General features: G+C 40.8%; 1 protein-coding gene across 1 annotated transcript; it reads left to right on the top strand.

The window, feature by feature from the left end:
- The first annotated feature begins 1,617 nt into the window (after window positions 1-1,617).
- LOC115223436 (TATA box-binding protein-like 1) lies at window positions 1,618-23,726 on the top strand. The gene is made up of 5 exons (XM_029793989.2): window positions 1,618-3,751; window positions 11,939-12,021; window positions 16,095-16,262; window positions 18,220-18,314; window positions 21,629-23,726. Exons 1-5 carry the CDS (start codon window positions 3,356-3,358, stop codon window positions 21,850-21,852), a joined length of 966 nt encoding a protein of 321 aa, XP_029649849.1. The 5' UTR covers window positions 1,618-3,355; the 3' UTR covers window positions 21,853-23,726.
- Window positions 23,727-24,279: the final 553 nt, after the last annotated feature.

The raw sequence follows: 24,279 nt of genomic DNA, 5'->3' as shown, positions 1-24,279 counted from the left end.
TCAAATTAATAATAATAATAATAATAATAATTATTATTATTCACATACACACAACAGATTAGACTGTTGAGAAAGAAAAATTTCTAATACCAGGTTACGTCAAGTAACCTTAGACTTCAAGAACTCCACTAAATATCCTAGCCGTTGTCTGGAGTTGTATTAAACTGGATTTTATACTTACTTCCTCTATTCATCTTTTCAAATCTTTAGGGATAGTTCCCAATGCACCTATAACTACTGTGATACATGTTACCCACACTTTTCATAGTCTCTGTAAGTTAATGGCTAGGTCCTAGTACTTTGCTACTTTTTCTATACCGCTCATTGATTTTCTCATCATTGGATGCCTTCTCTGTTGACTACCTACGGATTAGTCGATTATATCGACCCCAGTGCGTAACTGGTACTTATTTAATTGACCCCAAAAGGATGGAAGGCAAAGTCGACCTCGGCGGAATTTGAACTCAGAACGTAGCGGCAGACGAAATACCACTAAGCATTTCGCCCGGCGTGCTAACGTTTCTGCCAGCTCGCCGCCTTACAAAATAAAAATTAATACCAAATCCATCTTCTGGTTACTTAATCAATTATCATTTTATATATATATATGTGTGTGTGTGTGTGTATACACACACACATATACATACATACATATATGTGTGTGTGTGTGTGTGTGTGTGTATATAGGAGCAGGCATGGCTGAGTGGTAAGAAGCTTGCTTCCCAACTACATGGTTTTGGGCTGAGTCCCACTGTGTGGCACCTTGGACGAGTCCTTTTTCTACAATAGCCTCGGTCCGCCCAAAGCCTTGTGAGTGGATTTGATAGACGAAAACTGTATGTGTGTGCCTTTGTGTCCGTATTTGCCCCCCATCACCGCTTGACTACTGCATATTAGTATATTTAGTTCCCTGTAACTAGAGGATCGGCAAAAGAGACAATAGAATAAGCGCTTAGAATAAATAAGTAATGGGGGTCGATTTATTCGACTAAAACCGTGGAGGCCGCACCCTAGCATTGTCGCAGTCAAATGACTGAAACAAGTAAATACATATACATATATATATATATATATATATAGGGAGAGAGAGAGAGAGATTTACTGAAGATCGAATCTCAGAAATTTCGTGATAGAATGTCGTCGCAACTTCCTGTTCCCTTCATCCCTTAGGAATATTTTTAGGGCAATCTCTCGAGTCCGAGAAAGACAGTTTTGCAATTTCTTGCTGAACAACCGGTACAAGATGATTTATTTATAGCGATCAAAAATGTGTGCTACACGTAAGCTCCACCTCTCCATGACATCGACACTGCCTGTACAGGTGCACGGTGTATGTCAAACATCAAATGTCAAAGCGATCACAGAACAACGAGAGATGCTACAAAAAAAAAATCATCTAATGGACTGCCCCCGGTCTGTGAATCAAATCCACAATCTCGCGATCGTGGGTGCAACATAGCAACGAATGGGTCTGGCGCTTTTTACACTTAAATGACTAATAAAAATTAAACTAAACAGAAAAAAAAAGGGGGGGGGGGGTTCTCGACATAAAGGGCATCACGTGGTTTTGGTAAGAGTACTGATGGTCTGTCAAGAGTGCTCTGCCCTTGAAACAGAGTTGTCTTCGTTTCTGATTGGTCGATTCGGAAGACGGGAGTTGAGGAAACAAAAATGGAGGCTGCTCCTGTGTTTGTGCTTCTCTGTTAGAGGCGACCTTGTCACGCCTATTGAGAAACCATGTTCTCGGTAACGCTGACCGTTTCCTTTGGAACCAGTGATGTCGTTTCTCTAAATTTGCCAAACCCGACCGAAAGTTCTTCGCTTCTCATCGGTGCCAAATACATGAGTGTTGCTTTTAACAAAACCTTTCTTCTCTCACTTTGAGCATTCCCCCCTAAAAAAAAAAACCTTTGTAATAATTATAAAACTTTACATTATTGTATTTATTATTATTATTATTATTTTCTGATCTAATCTAATGTAATGATAATATAGTAATATATCTCTGTCGTTTTGTGTTTAAATATTTCCATTTGTGGGAAGTTTGGTCAGAACAAAATATATTTTAATACATGGGGAATACAAAAAAGAAGGCGACAGCACATTATTAATATATAAAGAGAAAGGGACAAAAAGACCCACATCATTCAAACTTTACCCTTTTAATTTTGTCTATCCACATCACACACTACTTATATAAGAAACACACCAACACTTCGTGGGTACAGCGATATAAATACGACATACATATATCCATAAAATGAATAATTATATATATATATATATATATGATAGGTGAAAACATTTAAAGTTTATTATAACATTGGAGAGGGGAAAAAATTTTCACTACTAACACCTCACACACACCAACACATATACCACTTTTACATTCACAAATTCGACTCTACCCTTTGATTTTTTTTCATTATTACTATTATTTAAACCTTTATTACTCTCCATTTATTCTATTTTTCTCTCATTCTCTCAAAGAATGAACAGGGAAGAAATAAAGAATTGGAATAATGAGGTGAAGAAAACTACTAGCAAGAGACATCACTAACCACACACAAAAATACTATTACAACTAATTTTTACCGCTTTCACAGAATATCTCCGTCCACATTCGGATTCTTATTTCCCTTCCTGTTTCCTCCTTTATTTTTTTCTTTTTTTCCTAAGTCCATCTTACATCATATTTTTATTATGCCATACCCCCTTTAAATTCTTATTGTAGCCTTTATTATTATTATTTTTTCTTTTTATACCTGAATCTAGTCTCCTCTCCTGCTTTTTCTTCCACACGAATCTTCCTTCCCTCTGTCAATCAGCTCTTTAAAAACCTTGCTACACTCTACTGTGTACCCTCTTCAATTCACACACACACATATATATATATATATTTCTATAAGTAATGTCTTGTGCTAATTTCCCCCCCCCCCGTATTTATATGGCTTCGCAGTGTATTTGTATTAATGTAGATATTTAGGTATTTCAATTCCTGTTTTATTTAATGTGTATCTTTAGGCATTTTCAATCCTTGTTTTAATTTAACAACGGAAAAAAGAAGAGTCGAGGAACAAAAACACAAAAATAATTAACACTCCCTTCCGGAAATAGTTTGTTAAAACAAAACGGACACACACACACACACACATATATATACATATATATATATATATATATTAGACTTATAAATAGTATTGGTGCATATGCATAAATAGATGCATGTTTATTATTATATATACCCGCGTGTATAATAATTATATGCATGCGTTTATTTGTTCGCAGTGTTAGTGGTGGAGGTGAGTTTTGCCCCCGTCCCTAGTTCGTATCCGCTGTTTGAAACGAGATACAAATGGCTTCTCCCCTCGGCAGCCAGTTCGCCGGCAACACGGTATCGTCTCTCACTTCTTCCGTCTCTCTCACATCTTCTTCCCTGGGTCCGACCGGGCAAGAGGTACTAAACAACAACAATAGCAGCAGCAGCAATTCTACAACAACAACAATGATCACCAACCGCGAGGAAGAACAACAGCAATCTCACAACAAATGTACAGACATCACGTCCTCGGGACATCAGCAACCGGGCATGGGTACCGAACCTGATTCCACTGCTGTGTCTGAGGACGACCAACCCATCGTAGACATTATCATCAACAACGTGGTCTGCAGTTTCAATACCCGATGTCACTTAAACCTCAAGAAGATTGCCATGGAGGGATTGCACGTGGAGTATAGGAGAGAGAATGGCGTAAGTTGTATAAAAATAATTTTTTTATCATCTTCACATCTTCCTTCTTGCACCCTCTGTTTGTTTGTTTATCTTCTCCGTTTTCCTCCCCTGCTCATTGTCTGCTCACCACACTTTTTTATTCCGCAGTCTTCTAGTTCCTTCTCTTTCTCTGTTTCTTTTTCTTTTGAGCCATGTGCTAGCCACATTTTTTTAAAAACATTACCGCAAAAATAATTATACTACTGCAACATTTTTATTAAAAAAAAATATATATTCACAACCCATTTTCCACCAACCGGCTATTTCGTGTTGTTTCAACACATGCAATCATAGACTTTGTGATCCATGCTGGAGGGAAACTGCTTGTTGGGGCCTGTTTCACCGCGACCCTTATCTATTTACCTTTATATATATATATATATATATATATATATATATATATTAAAAGAAATGAGGTAATCAGAAGATCGGATGGTTCATGTTTATAGATATTTTTATATTACATTTTTTACATATATATATCATATCATTCAGATTATTAGCGCTTTCTCCCATTCCAGTGGGGTTTTCAAATATATATATCACCATCACGTGACTGACCAGTCCATCAGATGTAGTTACACATCGCTGGTCACAATGCGTTCGCATTGTTTTAGCCTTCGAATGACGCCACTCCGCTGGCTAAGCGAGCAGGCCAACAGAAGAAAGACTGGGAGAAAGAGTACAGCAGGGGTCACCCTCCCCCCCTGCCGGAGCCTCGTGGACCTTTTAGGTGTTTTCGCTCAATAAACACTCACAACGCCCGGTCTGGGAATCGAAACCGCGATTCCGCTGCCCTAATCACTAGGCCATTGCGCCTCCACACACATATTACTGTTTCAATCTCATTCTGAGATTTAATAATGCTATATATATATATATATATATATATATATACTTGCCTGAAGATCCTGGGCAATTACAGGTGAAACTCAGAGTAGCGCGAGACTGACTCGACCGAAATAAATTATTAACCCTCTACTATGGTATTGAGTACTCTTCTTTTTCCGGCAATCAACATTAAACGAATATGCCGAGCCGAGAGGCATATCTACTAAAGCGTGCCCTTCCCCGCAATCGAATTTATTTCCTAATAATAGCTTCCAGATAAATGGATAGTAATGAAATAAGCTTCAGATTATATCGGAATTTGTAGTGAAAAGAAAAAGGCTGAATTCTGTTTTAAGCACCCCCATTTGATCCTTCATAACTGTTTTTTTTTTGTTTTGGAATTTTTAGAAAATTTTGGCGAATTTGTTAAGATCATGAAAAAAAATATTAAAAGCATTTTTAAACTCCCCCCACTTTCCTATAAATCCTGAAAGTTCCACTAGTTTTCGAATTTTCTGCTTAAATCCCAGCAATGGACAACTTGTGGGTGCATCATCATTCCAGTAAATGTGTTTTCATGAGATAAATACTGGGTGCTTAAACTAAAATTCCTTCAAAAAAATTTTCTGCAGGTGGGGAGAGAAGTTTCAGAAGATTCACAGGAATTTACTTTGTTTCTGAAAAATGGATATTTTTTTAATGAAATTCTCTACAAATCCGTTTCACATGATGTAGATTCCAATCATATTGGAATTTAATCTTTTGCTTCTTTTACTTGTTTTATTCATTAGACTGTGCCCTTGCTGGGGCACTGCCTTGTTTATCTTGAAAATTCTGGGATAATTGTAATTTACACACTCTGAAAAGTATTTGTAGAAAATTTCATTACAAAATACCAATTTTTCTGAAAGGTATGAGGAAACCAAACGAACATATGAATATTCTGAAACCCCTTTCCCCACTCAGGGAAATTTTTCTACACAACATATAATCAGAATCTACGCCATCTAAAGCATATTTGTAAAAAAAAATTCATTAAAAAATATACAGTTTTCTAGAAGCTATGAGAAAATAAAGTCGTGGGTTGCAGTTGTGTAGGTATGCTTATGTTTGTTTGTTCCTTCTTGAGCTATGCCTGGCTCATAAGGGCCGGTTTCCCGGTTTCTTGGCGTATAGGTTCCCCACCTGGACGGGACGCCGGTCCGTTGCAGGTGAGCTGCAAGATGCAGGAGGAAAGTGTGAGAGAAAGTTGTGGAGAAAGTCTGCAGGAGTTCGCCATTACCTTCTGCCAAAGCCGCATGGAGCTTAGGTGTTTTGCTCATAAACACGCACATCACCCGGTCTGAGATTTGAACCCGCGATCCCTCGACTGCGAGTCTGCTGCTCTAACCACTAGGCCATGTGCCTCCTATATATTGAGAGGGACAGATGTGATATGCTGTAGGCCATCATGTGTGTAGGCGACGGGTTGATGTATGCTGCGTACAAGAGGAGAGGAGCTTCAACTAGGGTCCTCACAGGCAAGGCACATAGGTATGAAGTCTTCTGGCAAGGTAACATGGATGGTGTAGTGGGTGTAGGCATATTCCTTGCAGAGAAATAGGTGGATAAGGTCATAATGTTAGGGTATGCGATAGTGCTGAAGCTAAGGCAGAACATCATAGCTACAATTATCTATGCCCAACATGCGGGGTTACTAAATGGTCAGGAGGACACTCTTTTACAGGCTACCTCAAAGACGAGTGGCAATGACCTCATCTTTGTGGCTGGAGATTTTAATGGGCATGTTGAGCGGGAATCTGGTATCTTCACTAGGGTACACAGTGGCCATGGTATTGGCACCCGAAACGAAGAGGGAACCAGGCTACTGGAGTTCTGTAATGCATGTAACCTTTTAATCTGCAACACTAACTTCAGGAAGCCTAACAGCCACATTATAACCTATCAATCAGGGGACTCTGCTAGCCAGATTGATTTCATACTCACCAGACAGCGGGATGCAGGGCTGCTCTTAAATACAAAGATCCTCCCAGGTGAAGAATGTACCCCCCAGCATAGGCTAGTCATTAGTGACTTTAGGATACCAAGGATACCAAGAAGCAGACCAAGCCAAAAAAGAAGGATTTGGAAGCTAAAGAACCCTTCATATGGTCAGAGATTTAGGGATATCCTCATCAAGAAATTTAAGGAGAGGGAGGAGGAGCTACAGACGTCGGACATAGAAGGTAGCTGGAAATTCCTACAGGACAGCTTGCTGAGTGCCACAGACCAAGTCTGTAGATGGTGCAAAGTCCCTTTCAGACCTAGAGTTACGTGGTGATGGAATAGTACAGTAGACAAAACCATTAGAGCAAAGAAACAGGCCTGGAAAAGTGGGGGTAGCAGGGAACTGTACCAGGTAGCCAAAAGGGACGCTGGGTGGTAGGCATACATAGCCAAGGGGGAAGCAGAAAAGAAGTTTTCCAATGTCCAGTAACGTGAGGACCAAAGAACTGAGGTATTTTGGATTGCAAGATTGTGTGTGAGAGAAAATTGTGATGTCATGGGAGAGAAATGTGTCCACATGGATGATGGTGCACTTGCTTTTAATGATTCTGAAAAGAAAGAGGCTTGGAGAAGCCATTATGAAAGACTGCTGAATGCAGAGAATGAAGAGCCTGCCAAATGTTGACCCAGTAGAGTGACCAGCTATCTGAATAGACAGCTCCCTAGTAGATAAAGCAATTAAGGGTATGAAGCCAGGAAAAGCCCCCGGCCCATCAGGAATCACTGCTGAGATGCTTAAAACATCTGGTGGTGTGTGCCTAGTCACCCGCATTGTAAACCAGGTAGCAGCACCATAGTCAACTGCTACAAGGGTAAAGGTGATGCTCTAGATAGAAATAACTACAGGGGTATCAAACTGCTGGATCAGGTGATGAAGGTCATGGAGAGGGTCATTACGGAGAGAGTCTGCTTAGATGAGATGCAGTTTGGTTTTGTGTCGGGTAGAAGCACCACTGATGCCATATTCCTGGTTCGACAATTGCAGGAGAAATACCTGGCTAAAGATAAACTTGGACTTGGAGAAAACCTTTGACAGGGTCCCCTGATTCCTTATCTGGTGGGCGATGCGGAAACTGGAGATTGACGAATGGTTAATAAGGGCTGTACAGGCCCTTTACAGAGAGGCCGTTAGTAAGGTTAGGATTGGCAATGAGTATAGTGAAGAATTCCGGGTAGAAGTAGGGGTCCACTAAGGTTCAGCCCTCAGTCCCCTTTTATTCATCATAGTCCTCCAGGCAATAACAGAGGAATTCAAGACGGGTTGCCCCCGGGAGCTGCTCTATGCTGATGACCTGGCCGTCATAGCAGAATCACTACTGGAACTAGAAAAGAAATTTTGGGTGTGGAAGCTAGGGTTAGAATCAAAAGGCTTTAGAGTCAATGTAGCAAAGACCAAAGTTCTGGTAAGTATGAAGGCGAACTCATCACACACCTCCTCAAGTAGGTGGTCCTGCTCGTTCTGTAGAAAAGGTGTAGGTAGAAACTCCATAAGATGTACCCATTGTAAGCTATGGACACATAAGAGGTGCAGCAACATAAAGAAAAATTAACCGAGAAGATAGATTTCATGTGTGGCAGATGCACAGGGGCAATAGACACCATTAGATACTCAGAAAACAGATTCCATCACACTCCAGAGGGAGAAACTAGAAGTAGTTGATAGCTTCTGCTACCTAGGTGACCAAGTTAGTAGTGGGGGTGGATGCTCAGAGATTATTACCACTAGAACAAGAATAGCCTGGGCAAAGTTTAGAAAGCTTCTATCCCTACTAGTGACAAAGGGTCTCTTGCTCAGAGTGAAAGGTAGATTGTGGCACTGCCTTTCATAATTTGCAGAATCTACTGAATGACTCAAGGGCTGAGGGTTTCATGTATTGGCACTTGGCACAAATTTCTCAACCCTCAAGTCAGTCTGTAAACTTCTACTGATTATCTATATAAGAAATGTACATATTTTGGATTTACTTTCTATTTTCATTTTCAAAACAAATCAGAAATGGTAACCCTATGGCAGACTGGCATTCCATTTTATATAATTTGGTGATGTTTGCATCACCAAACAGATATATATCTTTAGTCATTTGACTGCAGCCATGCTGGGGCACTGCCTTGTCCGCTTTCCATGCTGGCATGGGTTGGACGGTTCAACTGGGGTCTGGGAAGCCAGAAGGCTGCACCAGGCCCAGTCTGATCTGGCAGTTTTTCTACGGCTGGATGCCCTTCCTAACGCCAACCACTCCATGACATGAGTGTAGTGGGTGCTTTTTACGTGCCACCAGCACAGGTGCCAGACGTGGCTGGCAAACGACCACGATCGGATGGTGCTTTTTACGTGCCACCGGCACGGAGGTCAGGCGAGGCTGGCATTTTCTTAGTTGAACAAATCGACCGCAGGAATTATACACACACATGTGATGGTCTTCTTTCAGTTTCTGCCTACCATATCCACACACAAGGCTTTGAATGGTTTGAGGGTGTCATGCAGTGGGACTGAACAGGATGCAAACTTCTTAACAACAATGCCATATCTGAGCTGTGAATTTCTTATTTCAAATCTAGTGGAAATTCTCAGTGGTCTTTGTGATCCCAGTGAAGTTATGGCATCAATTACATAAACACCACCATCACTATAGTCACCCAGATGACTCCATCATTACTCCGTGAGTGGAGGCTAATTCGCTGGTGTAAAGTTAACACACTTAGTTGTGTTAGCAAAGGGATGTGGGTTCGAGTCCCACACACAGAGGAAAACCTTTTTTCTGTCGTGAGTTTATATGCCCCTTTACTAAACTATTTTCCTTAGTCATTGCACGGTGATCGCCATAAGCTTTAAGCTTATATAAATACCATCATTATTATTTACAGGATTGTAAAACACTGTGCTGTATATTAAAACCATTTGCACCAAAAGTATATATATATATATATATATATATATATAAAATTGAATAAGGGTAGAAATTGATATTAATCAATTAAAACCAGTGGCCTAGCATATTAAAAAATCCGAAGATTAAAATATTTTTACCCTACAAAATTTAAAGGACTGACCACTAAAAGTGGACAGTCAACATGCTAGATATAGACGTCAAAATCGCTATTTTCCACGAAGAATGTGTTCTCAAATACAAACTCAGCACAAACCAAAGCGTAAAAAATAGGACACTTTGGTTAGTGCTGAGTTTTTATTTGAGGACACATTCTTCGTGGAAAATAGCGATTTTGACGTCTATATCTAGCATGTTGACTGTCCACTTTTAGTGGTCAGTCCTTTAAATTTTGTATGAAAAATATAGTATATATATATATATATATATATGTATATATATATATATATATATATATATATATATATATATATATATACTATCTCTCTGACTTCACACATCAGCAAAGTCATGGAACAGATAGTCAGAGGGAAACTAATCGCATTCCTTGAAGAAAATAACTTGCTGAGTGATACCCAGCATGGTTTTTGACCAGGTAGGTGCTGCCTGACCCAGCTCTTACAACATATTGACTGAGTGTTGAGGCAGTTACTCAACAAATCAAATGTGGACGTAATATACCTTGATTTTGCAAAAGCTTTTGACAAAGTGGATCATGGCATGATATGCCACAAACTGCGTGACCTTGGCATAGCTGGAAAACTTGGAGAGTGACTTCCTGAAAGATAGGAGTCAGGCAGTAGTGGCTAATGGAGCCACCTCTATGAACACACAAATAGTGAGCAGTGTTCCACAGGGCACTGTCTTGGGACCACTGCTTTTTATAGTGGCCCTCTCAGATATGCCCTCAAATGCTTGGATAGCCACTCTGGCAAGCTATGCAAGATGATACGAAAGTCTTGCAGAAAATACAGAACCCCAGCGATGTTGCACACCTGCAGCAGGAGTTGGACTCAATTTACAGATGGGCTGAGGATAATAATATGCAGTTTAATGCTGAAAAATTCCAGGCCCTGTGCTACCAGCATCCAAAACTGAATATGAAACTTATAGGGTACACCGGTCCACAGGGAATTTCAATCGCAGAGCCTAAGTCAGTGAGGGACCTAGGTATCAACATGAGTGATGATACCCCTTTCCAAGTGCACATTACCAGGATGGGTGAACGAGGTAGAGGAATTGAGTGTTTCTTTAAGAAAAATTAAACTATAAAAAAATGTATGGGTGGATGTAGGTGTCTAGACCTGCATGGGGTGAATGTAGGTGTCTTCAAAATAAAGCTGGACCTCTTCCTGTCAGGTGTCCCAGATGAACCAACTTTGCAGCAGGAGGTGCAGATGAGGGCAGCTGCATCAAACTCTCTCATGCACCAAATGTCTTACTAAATATTAGATATTCACATAATAATTAACAAATAATTTGAATGTATAATTTTAGATTTAAATAGATTTTTAACAATTACAAGGGTGTCTATTTACTTCTGTCATGTCTGTACATATTTTTGTTGGATGTCTTTCAGTTTCTGCCTTCCAAATTCACTCACAAGACTTTGTTCAGCCTGGGGTTGTTGCAGAAGACATTTACCCAAGGTGCTGTACAGTGACACAACCCCAAACCACCTAGTTTGAACGCAAGCTTACTAACCTTACATCCACATCTGGATTAGTTTCATCATCATCATCATCATTTAACGTCCGCTTTCCATGCTGGCATGGGTTGGACGGTTCAACTGGGGTCTGGGAAGCCCGAAGGCTGCACCAGGCCAGTCAGATCTGGCAGTGTTTCTACAGCTGGATGCCCTTCCTAACACCAACCACTCCGTGAGTGTAGTGGGTGCTTTTTATGTGCCACCGACACAGGTACCAGACAAGGCTGGCGAACGGCCACGCTAGGATGGTGTTTTTTATGTGCCACCGACACAGGTGCCAGACGAGGCTGGCGAAATAAACCAATCTAATGTTGGCATCCTAGCTGAGCCACAACCAATGAAAGATTAATTTTTTTTACTGGGAGGAGGGGGGAAAACAACATTTTAAGGAGAACCAGGTTACAAGTAATTTACTTCACAGCCTTATGTGGTCGAGTAAGGCTCTACTCGAGATATCCTTACCTTATTTGCTCTTCCTTGTGGTAAATATGGAGTCCCTGTCATAGGGTTGGTATCTGCTTGAGTTAGTATCTTAATTTCAGTTGACCTTGAGCAAGAAAGATATAAAGAAAGGCTTCTATTCTACGACTTCCCAGTTTTCATGTCATTATGTAAGAAAACAAAAATTTGTGTTTTTTATATTTTTAATGTGTTTTTTTTTTAAATTTTTCTATTTTCATCTCAACCCAAAAGATGTTGAATATGAAGCTGAGAAGGCCAAATACAACTGCGAGTATTTGGTCGTCGGGTAAAGTCACCTGTACAGGTGCAACCAGGTATGTTAATCTGTCTCTGTTGCTACTAGTTCTCATGAACAGATGTTTCTATATGCAATCTTACAGTTTTTTAAAGAACTTAAAATTTGCCAACCCTAATTTTTGTTGTTTTGGTTGAGAATTGTTTTGCTTATGACAACAATTCCTTATGGAAAAGTATGAATGTCACTTCGGTCCTTGTTGGTTCCTTTTTAACAGCTGTTTTGTACCACTGACCAAGGGGTCATGAGTATAGCAAAGCCCAAAGTGCTTAATAAATACATACATAGTGCATATCATCATCATCATCGCTTAGCGTCCACTTTCCATGCTAGCATGGGTTGGACGGTTCAACTGGGGTCTGGGAAGCCAGAGGCTGCACCAGGCCCAGTCTGATTTGGCAGTGTTTCTACAGCTGGATGCCCTTCCTAACGCCAACCACTCCGTGAGTGTAGTGGGTGCTTTTTACGTGCCACCTGCACAGGTGCCAGACGAGGCTGGCAAACGGCCACGATCGAATGGTGCTTTTTATGTGCCACAGTTTCTATATGCAATGTTTCAGTTTTTAAAGAACTTAAAATTTGCCAACCCTAATTTTTGTTGTTGTTTTGGTTGAGAATTGTTTTGCTTATGACAACAATTCCTTATGGAAAAGTATGAATGTCACTTAGTGTCATTGTTGGTTCCCTTTTTAACAGCTGTTTTGTACCACTGACCGAGGGCTCATGAGTATAACAAAGCACAAAGTGCTTAATAAATACATACATACATAGGCGCAGGAGTGGCTGTGTGGTAAGTAGCTTGTTTACCAACCACATGGTTCCGGGTTCAGTCCCACTGCGTGCCACCTTGGGCAAGTGTCTTCTACTATAACCTTGGGCCGATCAAAGCCTTGTGGGTGGATTTGGTAGACGGAAACTGAAAGAAGCCCGTCGTATATATATATACACACACACACACACACGTGTGTGTATTTGTGTGTCAGTGTTTGTCTCCCTAGCATTGCTTGACAACCGATGCTGGTGTGTTTATGTCCCCGATAGAATAAGTACTGGGCTTACAAAAGAATAAGTCCCGGGGTCGAGTTGCTCGATTAAAGGCGGTGCTCCAGTCAAATGACTGAAACGAGTAAAAGAAAAAAAAAGTAGTGCATATATAATGCAAAAACAGCCTGCAGATTGTGACAGACAAGGTAGAAATCTAGTCTAGTCGTGGTCTGCACTTTGGCAAATCATTTCCATGTGACTCTTCACCCCAGTACTGTCTGTATGACCTGGTAAGGCTCATCCCTTCTCCTGTTGCTGCTATGTAGATTACAGGAACTTCAGCTAATATGACTGGACATGGAATGAATACTGCGATGGTTTCCTCCATTGCTTTCTCCAGGCAGGTGGGATTTGAACTCAGAATATAGGGGAGCTGGAAGATATATCATAAAGCATTTCTGCCAATGTTACTCTCCCACTCCACAGAGCAATGTCAAATGAAGTGTTTTGCTTAAGAACACAATGCACTGCCTGGTCCAGGAATTGATCTAGTAATTGTGAGGGCAGCACCTGAACCACTAGACCATGGACCTTCACACACACACGAAAAAACAAACAAACAAACAAAAAACAAAATCAAATAAAATTTCAAAATTTATTCTTTCTGTGTGGCCTGGTGCCTATTACTAAACGATTCGTGACCCGGTACTGGTCTGCAGCCTAGTGCTTTGGGGACCTCTAGTTAAAGAATTAGTGTTTCTTTGTGTCTGTCATGTCCAAACAGATTATTGTTGTTATGGCACTGTAGTGAGAAAAAGGCAAAGTAGTGGACACTGGAGCTAGTAGAGTGTCTGATAAAATACCTTGTACTATTTGCTTACTTGACTATAGGTGTCTTGATATAGAGGAAGTACAAGGTTACCTGACCAGAGAAAGATCAGGAGTGAAGACAGAAACAGGTGTGCTACCACAAAGAAAATACATGGTTGCCCAACCTGAGGGAAGTGCAGGAGAAGAGGAGAGAGAGAGGGTGGGAGACTGCAGGATGGAGATGGTGGCAAAATGCCAGGCATGCTCACATGGAATGGGGATCAGAGTGTAAATGAGATGGTTGAGTAAAGGAAGAGAGAGATATAAATAGTGGCAAGTCCCAGGGCATACCATAATATCAGTTCAAAGTCTCCCTTGACCACAAGTGGCCTGAACTCTTTACATGAACACCACCCTGTACATAACTCCATGTCCCCCTACATGGCCTTGCTTTTTTGCTTTTTGAGCCAAAAAATTAACTAAGTAACTAATGTAAGTGACCTGATATTTTCGAAGGGAGTGTGATTGAAGAGTGTGAGTAAGTGGCAAAAGATCTGGGTATGTGTGGAGTGGGTGGGGCTACTGGATAGCAATGATACAGAGGAACTGGGGTGTGAGGACAGGATTGGGGAGTGAGAGCTAGGTATAGTGAATGAAGGAGGAAATGCAAGAAAGAGAAGTAGTGATGGGTGATTTGTTGGGGTAGGGTGAGGGTAAAGTTTTTGTTATGCGTGGGTGGAACACCCTGGTCAGGGGCTAGCAGATGGCAGTAATAGTGAGACAAGGCATGTGATTAGAATACACGGGTCAGGGGCAAGCAGGGAATAATGATACAGTGACACCGGGCCAAGAGGTCAAGATTGGGAAGTGGGAGGTAATCATTGTACATGAAGTGGAAATGTGAGGAAGAGATGTAGAGACATTTGATTTGTTGTGGTAGAGTGTGTGAGAAGTTTTCTTGTTTATATATATATATATATAATATATGGCACGTAAAAAGCACCCACTACGCTCACGGAGTGGTTGGCGTTAGGAAGGGCATCCAGCCGTAGAAACATTTGCCAGATCAGACTGGGCCTGGTGCAGCCTTCTGGCTTCCTAGACCCCAGTTGAATCGTCCAACCCATGCTAGCATGGAAAACGGATGCTAAACGATGATGATGATGATATATATATATATCACGTGATCATGTGACTGACCAGACCATCAGATGTTGTTATACATTGCTGGTCACAATGCGTTCACATTGTTTTAGCCTTCGAATGACTCCACCCTGCTGGCTAAGCGAGCAGGCCAACAGAAGAAAGAGTACAGCAGGGATCGCCACCAACCCCTGCGGGAGCCTCATAGAGCTTTTAGGTCTTTTCGCTCAGTTGACACTCACAACGCCTGGTCTGGGAATTGAAACCACTGCCCTTACCACTGGGCCGTTGCGCCTCCACACACACACACACACACACACACACACACACACACACACACATGGAAGATGATACTTCAACTGAGATGTTACAACTGCATCTGATTGTTAAAGTGCTTCAGTTCTGTGTATGAGATTGCTTACATTTATCAATGGTTTCTCTTATTGTTTTGATGCACCATTTTCCATCATTAATAAAATTATCTTTTACTTGTTTCAGTCACTTAGACTGTGGCCATGCTGGGGCACTGCCTTGCATTTTTTGTTGAATGAATTGACCCCAGTACTTAAATTCTTTGCTCAGCTTGGTACTTATTCTATCGGTCTCTTTTGCCAAACCACTAAGTTACACATCAACACCAGTTGTCAAGCACTCACACACACACACACACACACGACAGGCTACTTCCAGTTTCTGTCTACCAAATCCACTCACAAGGCTTTGGATGGTCTGAGGCCAAAGTAGAAGATGCTTGCCCAAGGTACCATGCAGTAGGACTGAACCCAGGACGATGTGGCTGGGAAGCAAGCTTCTTACCATACAGCCATGCCTGTGCCTATATTGTCAGCATTTTTGATGACATGGGTATGCTAGTAGTAGAAATAATTATGTTGAACATTTTAAGGCCGTGAGCTAGCAGAACCATTAGCATGTTGGACAACATGCTTAGCAGCAGTTCTTGGGGCTCTTTACATTCTGAGTTCAAATCTTACCGAGGTTAACTTTACCTTTCTTTTTTTTTTCAGTTGATAAAATAAGTACCATTTGAGCCCTGGGGTCACTGTAATTGTCTTACTCTTCCTATTTCCCAATTTTCAAGCATTGTGCCTATAATAGAAAGAATTAATATTTTTTCTCCCAATTATTTTTTTCCAGTGAGGACGAAGCAAAATTAGCTGCAAGGCGCTTTGCTCGCAGACTACAGAGGTTGGGTTTTAATGTACGTTTTATCAATTTCCGGATTGTCAATGTTTTGGGGACCTGTTCATTACCATTCGGCATCAAGATTAACCTTTTCTCCAAACAATACCCACAGCAGGCCAGGTAAGTGTCTAGAGCAGTGCTTTTCAAACTTTTTGCTGGAGCGGAACCCCAAGGAAACATTCCACTGACTCGGGGAACCCCTGTGCAATAATTTAATAGTCTTATGCACACATATCTGCACAGGAAAATTAAAAATTACTGCCGATTTTAGCAGTTTTGTAACTTCTTGCAGAATCCCTGGACTGTACTGGCAGAACCCTAAGGTTCCGCGGAACCCTGGTTGGAAACCACTGGTCTAGAGGCTACACGCATACACACACACACACGGATACAGAAACAGTTAAAATATTTAATCCTCTTTCTGCTACAAAGTGGCACATGCATTTGCATAAAATGTTTGAACACACTTGCACATAAATACATGTGAACACACTTGCATGGGTACATATATCCACTCATGCAAAAATGTATGCACACTTTTACGCATAACTACACATACACTTGCATGCATACACATCCAATCACACACACACATTTCCCTTGGATGCATTCATCATGTACACATATACACACACAAATATAGATGCACACGTTTCCACACATGAACACACACACATGCTTGCACACACACACATGCTTGCACACACACACACATGCTTGCACACACAACACATGCTTGCACACACATACACACACACATGCTTGCACACACACACACAACACACACACATGCTTGCATGTACACACTCTTGCACACATGTACAATGTACTTGCAAACATGTATGCACATACTAGCATGCATACATACATACATACATGGTGGCTGCCCCCCTCGTTATCGAGTATGGCCATTGCACGAAGCTTAATCAATGTTGTTATCGTGCAATGCCTGTGCAGTGAGGAAAGGCTGTGCACTGAGTCAATCCCACTCACTAAGCAACAGCAGCCATAATCCGAAAAGAAGAACACGTGAACATCATCGGTAACCACTGAGCCGCAAGTTTTATGTCGGAGTTACCCCAGTTTCCTGAGTAACCTTCTCTTAGAAGGATGCCCTAACAGAGGCTGGGAGTCCTTCACTCCCAATGGTTTAACCGCGCAATCGGGTATTCATTCTGATTATTTCTATGTCCCCACGCATGATACAGCCTTAAGACATTTATTGGATGGACGTTGACTCTCAAGAGTTCGTCCGCCCTTTGCTTGGTGGGGAGGGTGTTTATTGGACACCCTGCAGGATGAAAAACAAAACATACATACATAGGCGCAGGAGTGGCTGTGTGGTAAGTAGCTTGCTAACCAACCACATGGTTCTGGGTTCAGTCCCACTTCGTGGCATCTTGGGCTAGTGTCTTCTGCTATAGCCCCGGGCCGACCAATGCCTTGTGAGTGGATTTGGTAGACGGAAACTGAAAGAAGCCCGTCGTATATATGTATATATATATATGCGTGTTTACCAACCACATGGTTCCGGGTTCAGTCCCACTGCGTGGCATCTTGGGCAAGTGTCTTCTGCTATAGCCCCGGGCCGACCAATGCCTTGTGAGTGGATTTGGTAGACGGAAACTGAAAGAAGCCTGTCGTATATATGTATATATATATATATATATATATGCGTGTGTGTGTTTGTGTGTCTGTGTTTGTCCCCCTAGCATTGCTTGACAACCGATGCCGGTGTGTTTACGTCCCCGTCACTTAGCGGTTCGGCAAAAAGAGACCGATAGAATAAGTACTAAAAGGTGGTGCTCCAGCATGTCCGCAGTCAAATGACTGAAACAAGTAAAAGAGAGAGTAAAAGAGAGTATATACATGCACATGTATGCACACACATGTTCAGATAGCATTTCCCCACATGTTTGTCATTTACTCCAGTTGCTGATATTGCTGGACATTTACCTCCCTTTGTTGTTTCATGTAGTGGTGAAGATGTTACACACACACAAATGTATGTGTGTATGTATCCATCCATCCATCCATCCATCCATCCATCCACTGTCCTATTTCTCTCTATTTCCAGCTATGAACCAGAACTCCATCCAGGTGTCACCTTCAAGATCAAAAATATCAAGGCCACACTAAAGGTTTTTTCTACAGGCAGTATCACCATCACAGGTAAAGTGTCTTGTTTAAGGCTTTCTCATTTCATGTCCCTTCCCTGTCTCTCTTTAACTCCTCCTTTCACATTTCCCTCCACTCCCCCCCATACTTTTTCTTTTACTTTTTCCTTTCCATCTCCTTCATCTCTTGAAATCTTTTTTAATGACTTACATGAAGTAGGCATGGTTGTGTGGCTGGGAGGTTTCTTTACCGACCACTCCAAGAGGTATATTGAGTACCTTTCATGTGTCACCAGTATGGATGCCTTTTATGTGTCACTGGCTACAATTTCACTTGGCTTGGCAAGTGGCAGACACGTTAGCACGCCGGGTGAAATGCTTAGCGGTATTTCGTCTGTCGTTATGTTCTGAGTTCAAATTCCGCCGAGGTCGACTTTGTCTTTCATCCTTTCGGGGTCAATAAATAAACTACCAGTTTCGCCCTGGGGTTGATGTAATCGACTTTTGTCCCCTCTATGTTTAGCCCCTTGTGGGCAATAAAGAAATATATATACATGCGTGCATGGTGTTGAGGCTAAATTTACAGCTTGCATAAAGGAAAAAGAAAACAATATCCCATCCAAATATAACACTATTTTTAAAAAATCAAAGAGTACCAACTAGATTATGGCTAGGAGATGACAGTTTAGTGAAAGTAGCTGAATTCAGCTTCCACTGTGGCCAAGTTCAAAGATGTGGGGATAGATTCCAGTACGCAGATGCAGTCAGAACACCTGCTGTATCTTTTCTTGCTGGCCACAGCTACGCAGTCTCCACTGCAGCTGTCCATATTGTGTGGAGGCGCGTGGATTAGTGGTTAGGGTGTTGAACTCATGATTGTAATGTTGTGGTTTCGATTCTTGAACCGAGTGATGCTTTATGTTCTTGAGCAAAACACTTCACTTCACGTTACTCCAGTCCACTCAGCTGGCAAAAATGAGTAATCTTGCGACGGACCGGCATCCCGTTCAGGCGGGGAATTTCTACGTCACTGAAACCGGGGAAACCGGCCCTTATGAGCCTGGCATGGCTCGAGAAGGAACATTTCTTTTCTTCCATATGGTATCTTGCAGCCTTTACAGAGCAGCAGTTATAATATTGGCATTTTGATTCCTAGCTTGAATCATCAGGATACAGATAACTGTTTTTCAATATACAGATGGTTTACAGTACTCCATGTCAGCTAACTTTTTCTCAACACAATTTCAATTTTTATGCTCTCCAAAGCCATTGACTGTTTGCTAATGCATTGAGCTTTTCCTAAAAAAGGAGACAAAAAAGTTGTCAAATTTAACCTGAACACCCTATATATACATATATATATAGACAGACACATATAGATATACATACGAGGGAGTGCTGAAAATTGTTTGGCTTTCAGGGTATTGTGAAAGGCCTAGTTGCAGGCCCAACCTTCTGAGGCTTAGAAAAACTGAAGGACCACTGCAATAAGTGTGTGAATCTGAGAGAGAAATATGTTAAATAAAATCATAACTGATTCTCCTGTATTTTTTTTTTATCCAAAGCCAGGAACTTTTCAGCCCTCCCCCTATATATATAAATATATATATATATATATGTAGATATACAAATGTATGTGCTCAGAGATTTATTATTGCTTATATATATATACACTTGCGTCAGAAATTAATTAGCACTTCTCAAATTTCTACATTAAATAGGTTAAATCAATTAACCTATGAGCTGTTCAAAACGTCTTATGTGATGAGAAAACTTAGTATGGTGTGATTTCGGTCCTTGCGAGGCGCTACCTATATTTATTAAACAAAGGAAGATTTGTCTGCATCCGCACTCCAAGTTGTTTCACTGCTATGTCAACATCATAAGGCTGTAGACTCTCAAACTGCTCTGCAAACAAAGTTACGTCATCGTTCTGCGCAACAGTGAACTCGCAACAAAGCAATAGTTCGAGATATGGCCACTAGGTGACAGCACATACCTTGAGTGAAGAGCAAATCAAGGGTGCTAATTAATTTCTGACGGTAGTGTATATATATATATGATGCTTTAGATACAAATAATCACAGAGGTATCAAGTTGTTGGATCAGGTAATGAAGGTCATGGGGTATCCTGTCATAGAAACCATGTCAAATCAGACTGGAACTTGGTGTAGCTTTCCAGCTTGCCAGCTCTGGTGAATCTGTCCAACCCATGCCATCATGGAAAATGGATGTTAAAGGAGGATGATGATGATGGAACTTACTGTTGGGGAAAATTTTCATCTCCGATATTTATTGTGTTTTTAACACAGTAAAATCTATAAGTGGTGTTATCTCTGGACAGTGTCTAGTCTATTGATAGTGTATATGCATTAAGTATGATATACAGATAGCTTTTGTAAATTAAATACTGCCCCCGTTGTGTATGCTGGGTTTTGAACCAGTCAGGTGGCTATTCACAACGTCATTGAATATTTTACTCACTTTTCCCTATATCAGAAGCTACAAATTCTCATCTGAGCATTAGGTATGCACCATTGAATAGGCCCCAAAAGGCCGAAATGCATCTGGCACTCTGAATGGGTGCTGCGGGGAACTAATCAAGTCTATAACAGATGTTATATCAGGACAAATACAGCAGTAATTAGCCTATCGACTGTGTGCATGCACATTGGGTATGATGCATAGATGGCTATTTTAATTAATTGTTACCATATTTCTGTTGAAATGCACTGCCTTTGTTGCAATTAATTTTGAAAATAATGAAGTGTTTATTAAAATATATTTGTCATTATCAAGCTGGTGTTTGGAACATAAATTAACATGAAATTTTGATGGGAATTTTTAATTTAGGGGGAACAGTCTTGAGTGGGTTGGTATTAAAGAGGTGGAGGCGCAATGGCCCAGTGGTTAGGGCAGTGGACTCGCGGTCATAGGATCGCGGTTTCGATTCCCAGACCGGGCGTTGTGAGTGTTTATTGAGCGAAAACACCTAAAGCTCCACGAGGCTCCGGCAGGGGATGGTGGTGATCCCTGCTGTACTCTTTCACCACAACTTTCTCTCATTCTTACTTCCTGTTTCCGTTGTACTTGTATTTCAAAGGGCCGGCCTTGTCACTCTCTGTGTCACGCTGAATATCCCCGAGAACTACGTTAAGGGTGCACGTGTCTGTGGAGTGCTCAGCCACTTACACGTTAATTTCACGAGCAGGCTGTTCCGTTGATTCGGATCAACCGGAACCCTCATCGTCGTAACCGACGGAGTGCTTCCAATCAAAGAGGTTAAAAAATTTTTGTTTGTTGAGATTTTAACTTTCACCCTCTCTGTAAGCAGTTTTCCTCCTCATCATTGTGTTTTTTTCTTTGTAGCTCCATGTGTTGCAAATGTCCAAGAAGCTATTGTGCAGGTCTATCCGTTGGTGGCCGAATTTAAGATGGAGAAGCGATTGCCAAACACATCGTCCATAAAATACTCGGATAAGTTTTCTGGCATGTATCCAGTGGGGAGGGTGTCGTCTCCTCTTCATGGCTTGCAGGCTGCAGGACTGAGTTCTTCAGAGGAGGAATTTGAGAGCGATATCAGCCAAGACTGAATCCATCAACCAAAAGCCAAAGACAGGCAAAAAGACAAAAAAAAAAAAAAATTATAACAAATCCCTTTCAAAAAGAAAATGCCCTTACCAAAAAAAAAAAAAAACAAATGACAAAAACAAAATTTATGAATTACCATAACAAAATATGAAAAATAGAAAAGATAAAAACTAACAAAACAAAACAACACAAAAACAGTTCTGTTGGAGTTTTGATGTCAAGTATGAACTGGAGATTGTTGAGTTGAACTTGACAGATGTAGTAGAAAAAATGCCTCCACACCTTCCATAATTTCCCAACCAACATTGCAGTACTCAGTACTGGGTACCTCCTTGGCATAGTGGAGGAGGAGGAGGTAGTATTGTGATGATAATGTTGTGATGAAGATGATGATGATGATGGCAGTAGTGTTGTAGTGGTGGTTTTTCCATTTGGTTGGACAAACGTTCAACTCGGTTTAAATTTTCAAGCGACTGTAGTAGTGTAGAAAACTGGTTTAATTTTAGTTCTAAGGTGACCTAGTACCCACCTGGCAATGGACAACAACAACAATAATAATAATAATAAAGAGAAAAAATTTCAAAAGAAACTTAGAAAACAAAAAACACACTTTTTAAAGTTTGTTTTCTGTCCATTGACCATCGATTCTGACCCACAAACCAGAGCCAGGTTAAGGTTTTGTAGACCCTAGGGCTCACCACTATTTCAAGGAATATTTTCAATACTTTTTCATGTAAATTTATGGAGGCCCCTAAAGCCATGCCGTAATCCAGTACTGATTCCTTCCATCATCATCATGTTGTTGTTGTTGTTGCTGTTGTAACACCTTTTCATTGTGATCGTTGTTGTGGTGTTGTTTCGTTAGGACTTTGTTTGGCCATTCGGACTGAGCTGTCATCACCAAGAAAGGGTCGATGAGGTGGGTGGGGGGTGGGGGCAAGAGTTACAGTGTTAGCCTACGATGGGCGAGGGGACTCCTCCTCCTTTTGTCAGTAATACCACCCCCCCACCAACCATTGTGCCCCGCCACCCACCCCCGCCTTTGTAAATAATTTTTTCAGTAAGTTCTTTGTCTCCCAATTACTCTCATGTGATTGATTTTTCACTGCAACAGTTAATATGGAAGGGACAGTGGGGTTTGAAACCTTAGTGAGGTGTGAAACTGGAATTCAACAATATGAAGTGTAAACTGCAGACTGGCAATAATAATAATAATAATAATAATCTTTGTCTAAGGCTGTCCACACCCACATCACGACCAGAACACTGGGGTGCAATATGGAAAGTAGTGCAGACTGGTCAAAAGCTAACCTGATCCCTTTCTCTTTGCGTTAGATTGACCCATGCCCCCATTACAAACCAAACTACATTTAAACCACACCAGACTTTAACCCTAATGCTAACGGTCAAACCACACACACATCATTAACTAAACCAAACTCTCAACAAACTACACCCCAAATCATATGTGTCACTAATGAGACCACACCCTCAACAAACAGGTCACACACTCAAAGCTACATGTGCATTACTAACCAAGCCATACCTACAACAAACACAGTGTGCCCTAAACCACATGCACATCACCAAATCACATGCACGTCATCAGTGAAGCCACACCCCACAAACAAACTGGCCACGCCTTCAAACACCAACTTTTTATTTATTTAAAAAATAAACAATTTCTTGAGATTTTTTTGTATGTTCACTTCCACACATTGAATGGTGATGATTGATGTTGGGCGCACGGGAGGAAATGGAGTGTTAGGCAGGGTTTGGAATGCAGATATCCAGGTAGGTGTGTGTATGTATGTGTGTGTGTGTTGTGCGTTTGTGTGTGTGTGTAGAAGGAATCAGTGGAAGAAAAATAAAAGTAAAGAAAAAAAAATGAACAAAAAAAAAACTTGGTTAATTTTGATTAAAAAAAACAAATAAACAAAAAGAAAATGGTGTAGATTTAAAAAGTGGAACAAATTTTTTTCATTGCAGGTTGGTGCAGATATTTAAATGTATTTTAATGTTGAATATTTTCTTTGTCTATAAGTAAGGCGGTGTACGAGAGGAGGCACGTGTATCTATTATTTCTTCCTTTCCCTTTTCTTTTATTCTTTTTTCCTGTCTGCTCTGTTTCACCCCCCTCTCTTACAACAACTGCCTCCATTGCCACATGATGTTAACTTTAACCCTTTCGTTACTATATTTCTGACCAAATTACACCCCTTATGTGTTTCAATTAATTTCTAATGTAATCATAAATTTAGTCTGGTTTCATTAAACAACTATAACTTTTTTATTTATCGATATATTAATCTGATTTTTGGAAGATAATTTAATGAAATATTCTCAACCAATTCTATACTATAATTTTTCTCACAAAGTGACTCTAATTGCAGGTAGATACAGGTAAATTCAACAAAATATAAAATTAT

Source organism: Octopus sinensis, linkage group LG23, assembly GCF_006345805.1.
Source record: "Octopus sinensis linkage group LG23, ASM634580v1, whole genome shotgun sequence".
NCBI lineage: Eukaryota > Metazoa > Mollusca > Cephalopoda > Octopoda > Octopodidae > Octopus > Octopus sinensis.
This window is presented reverse-complemented; position numbering and strand designations above follow the sequence as displayed.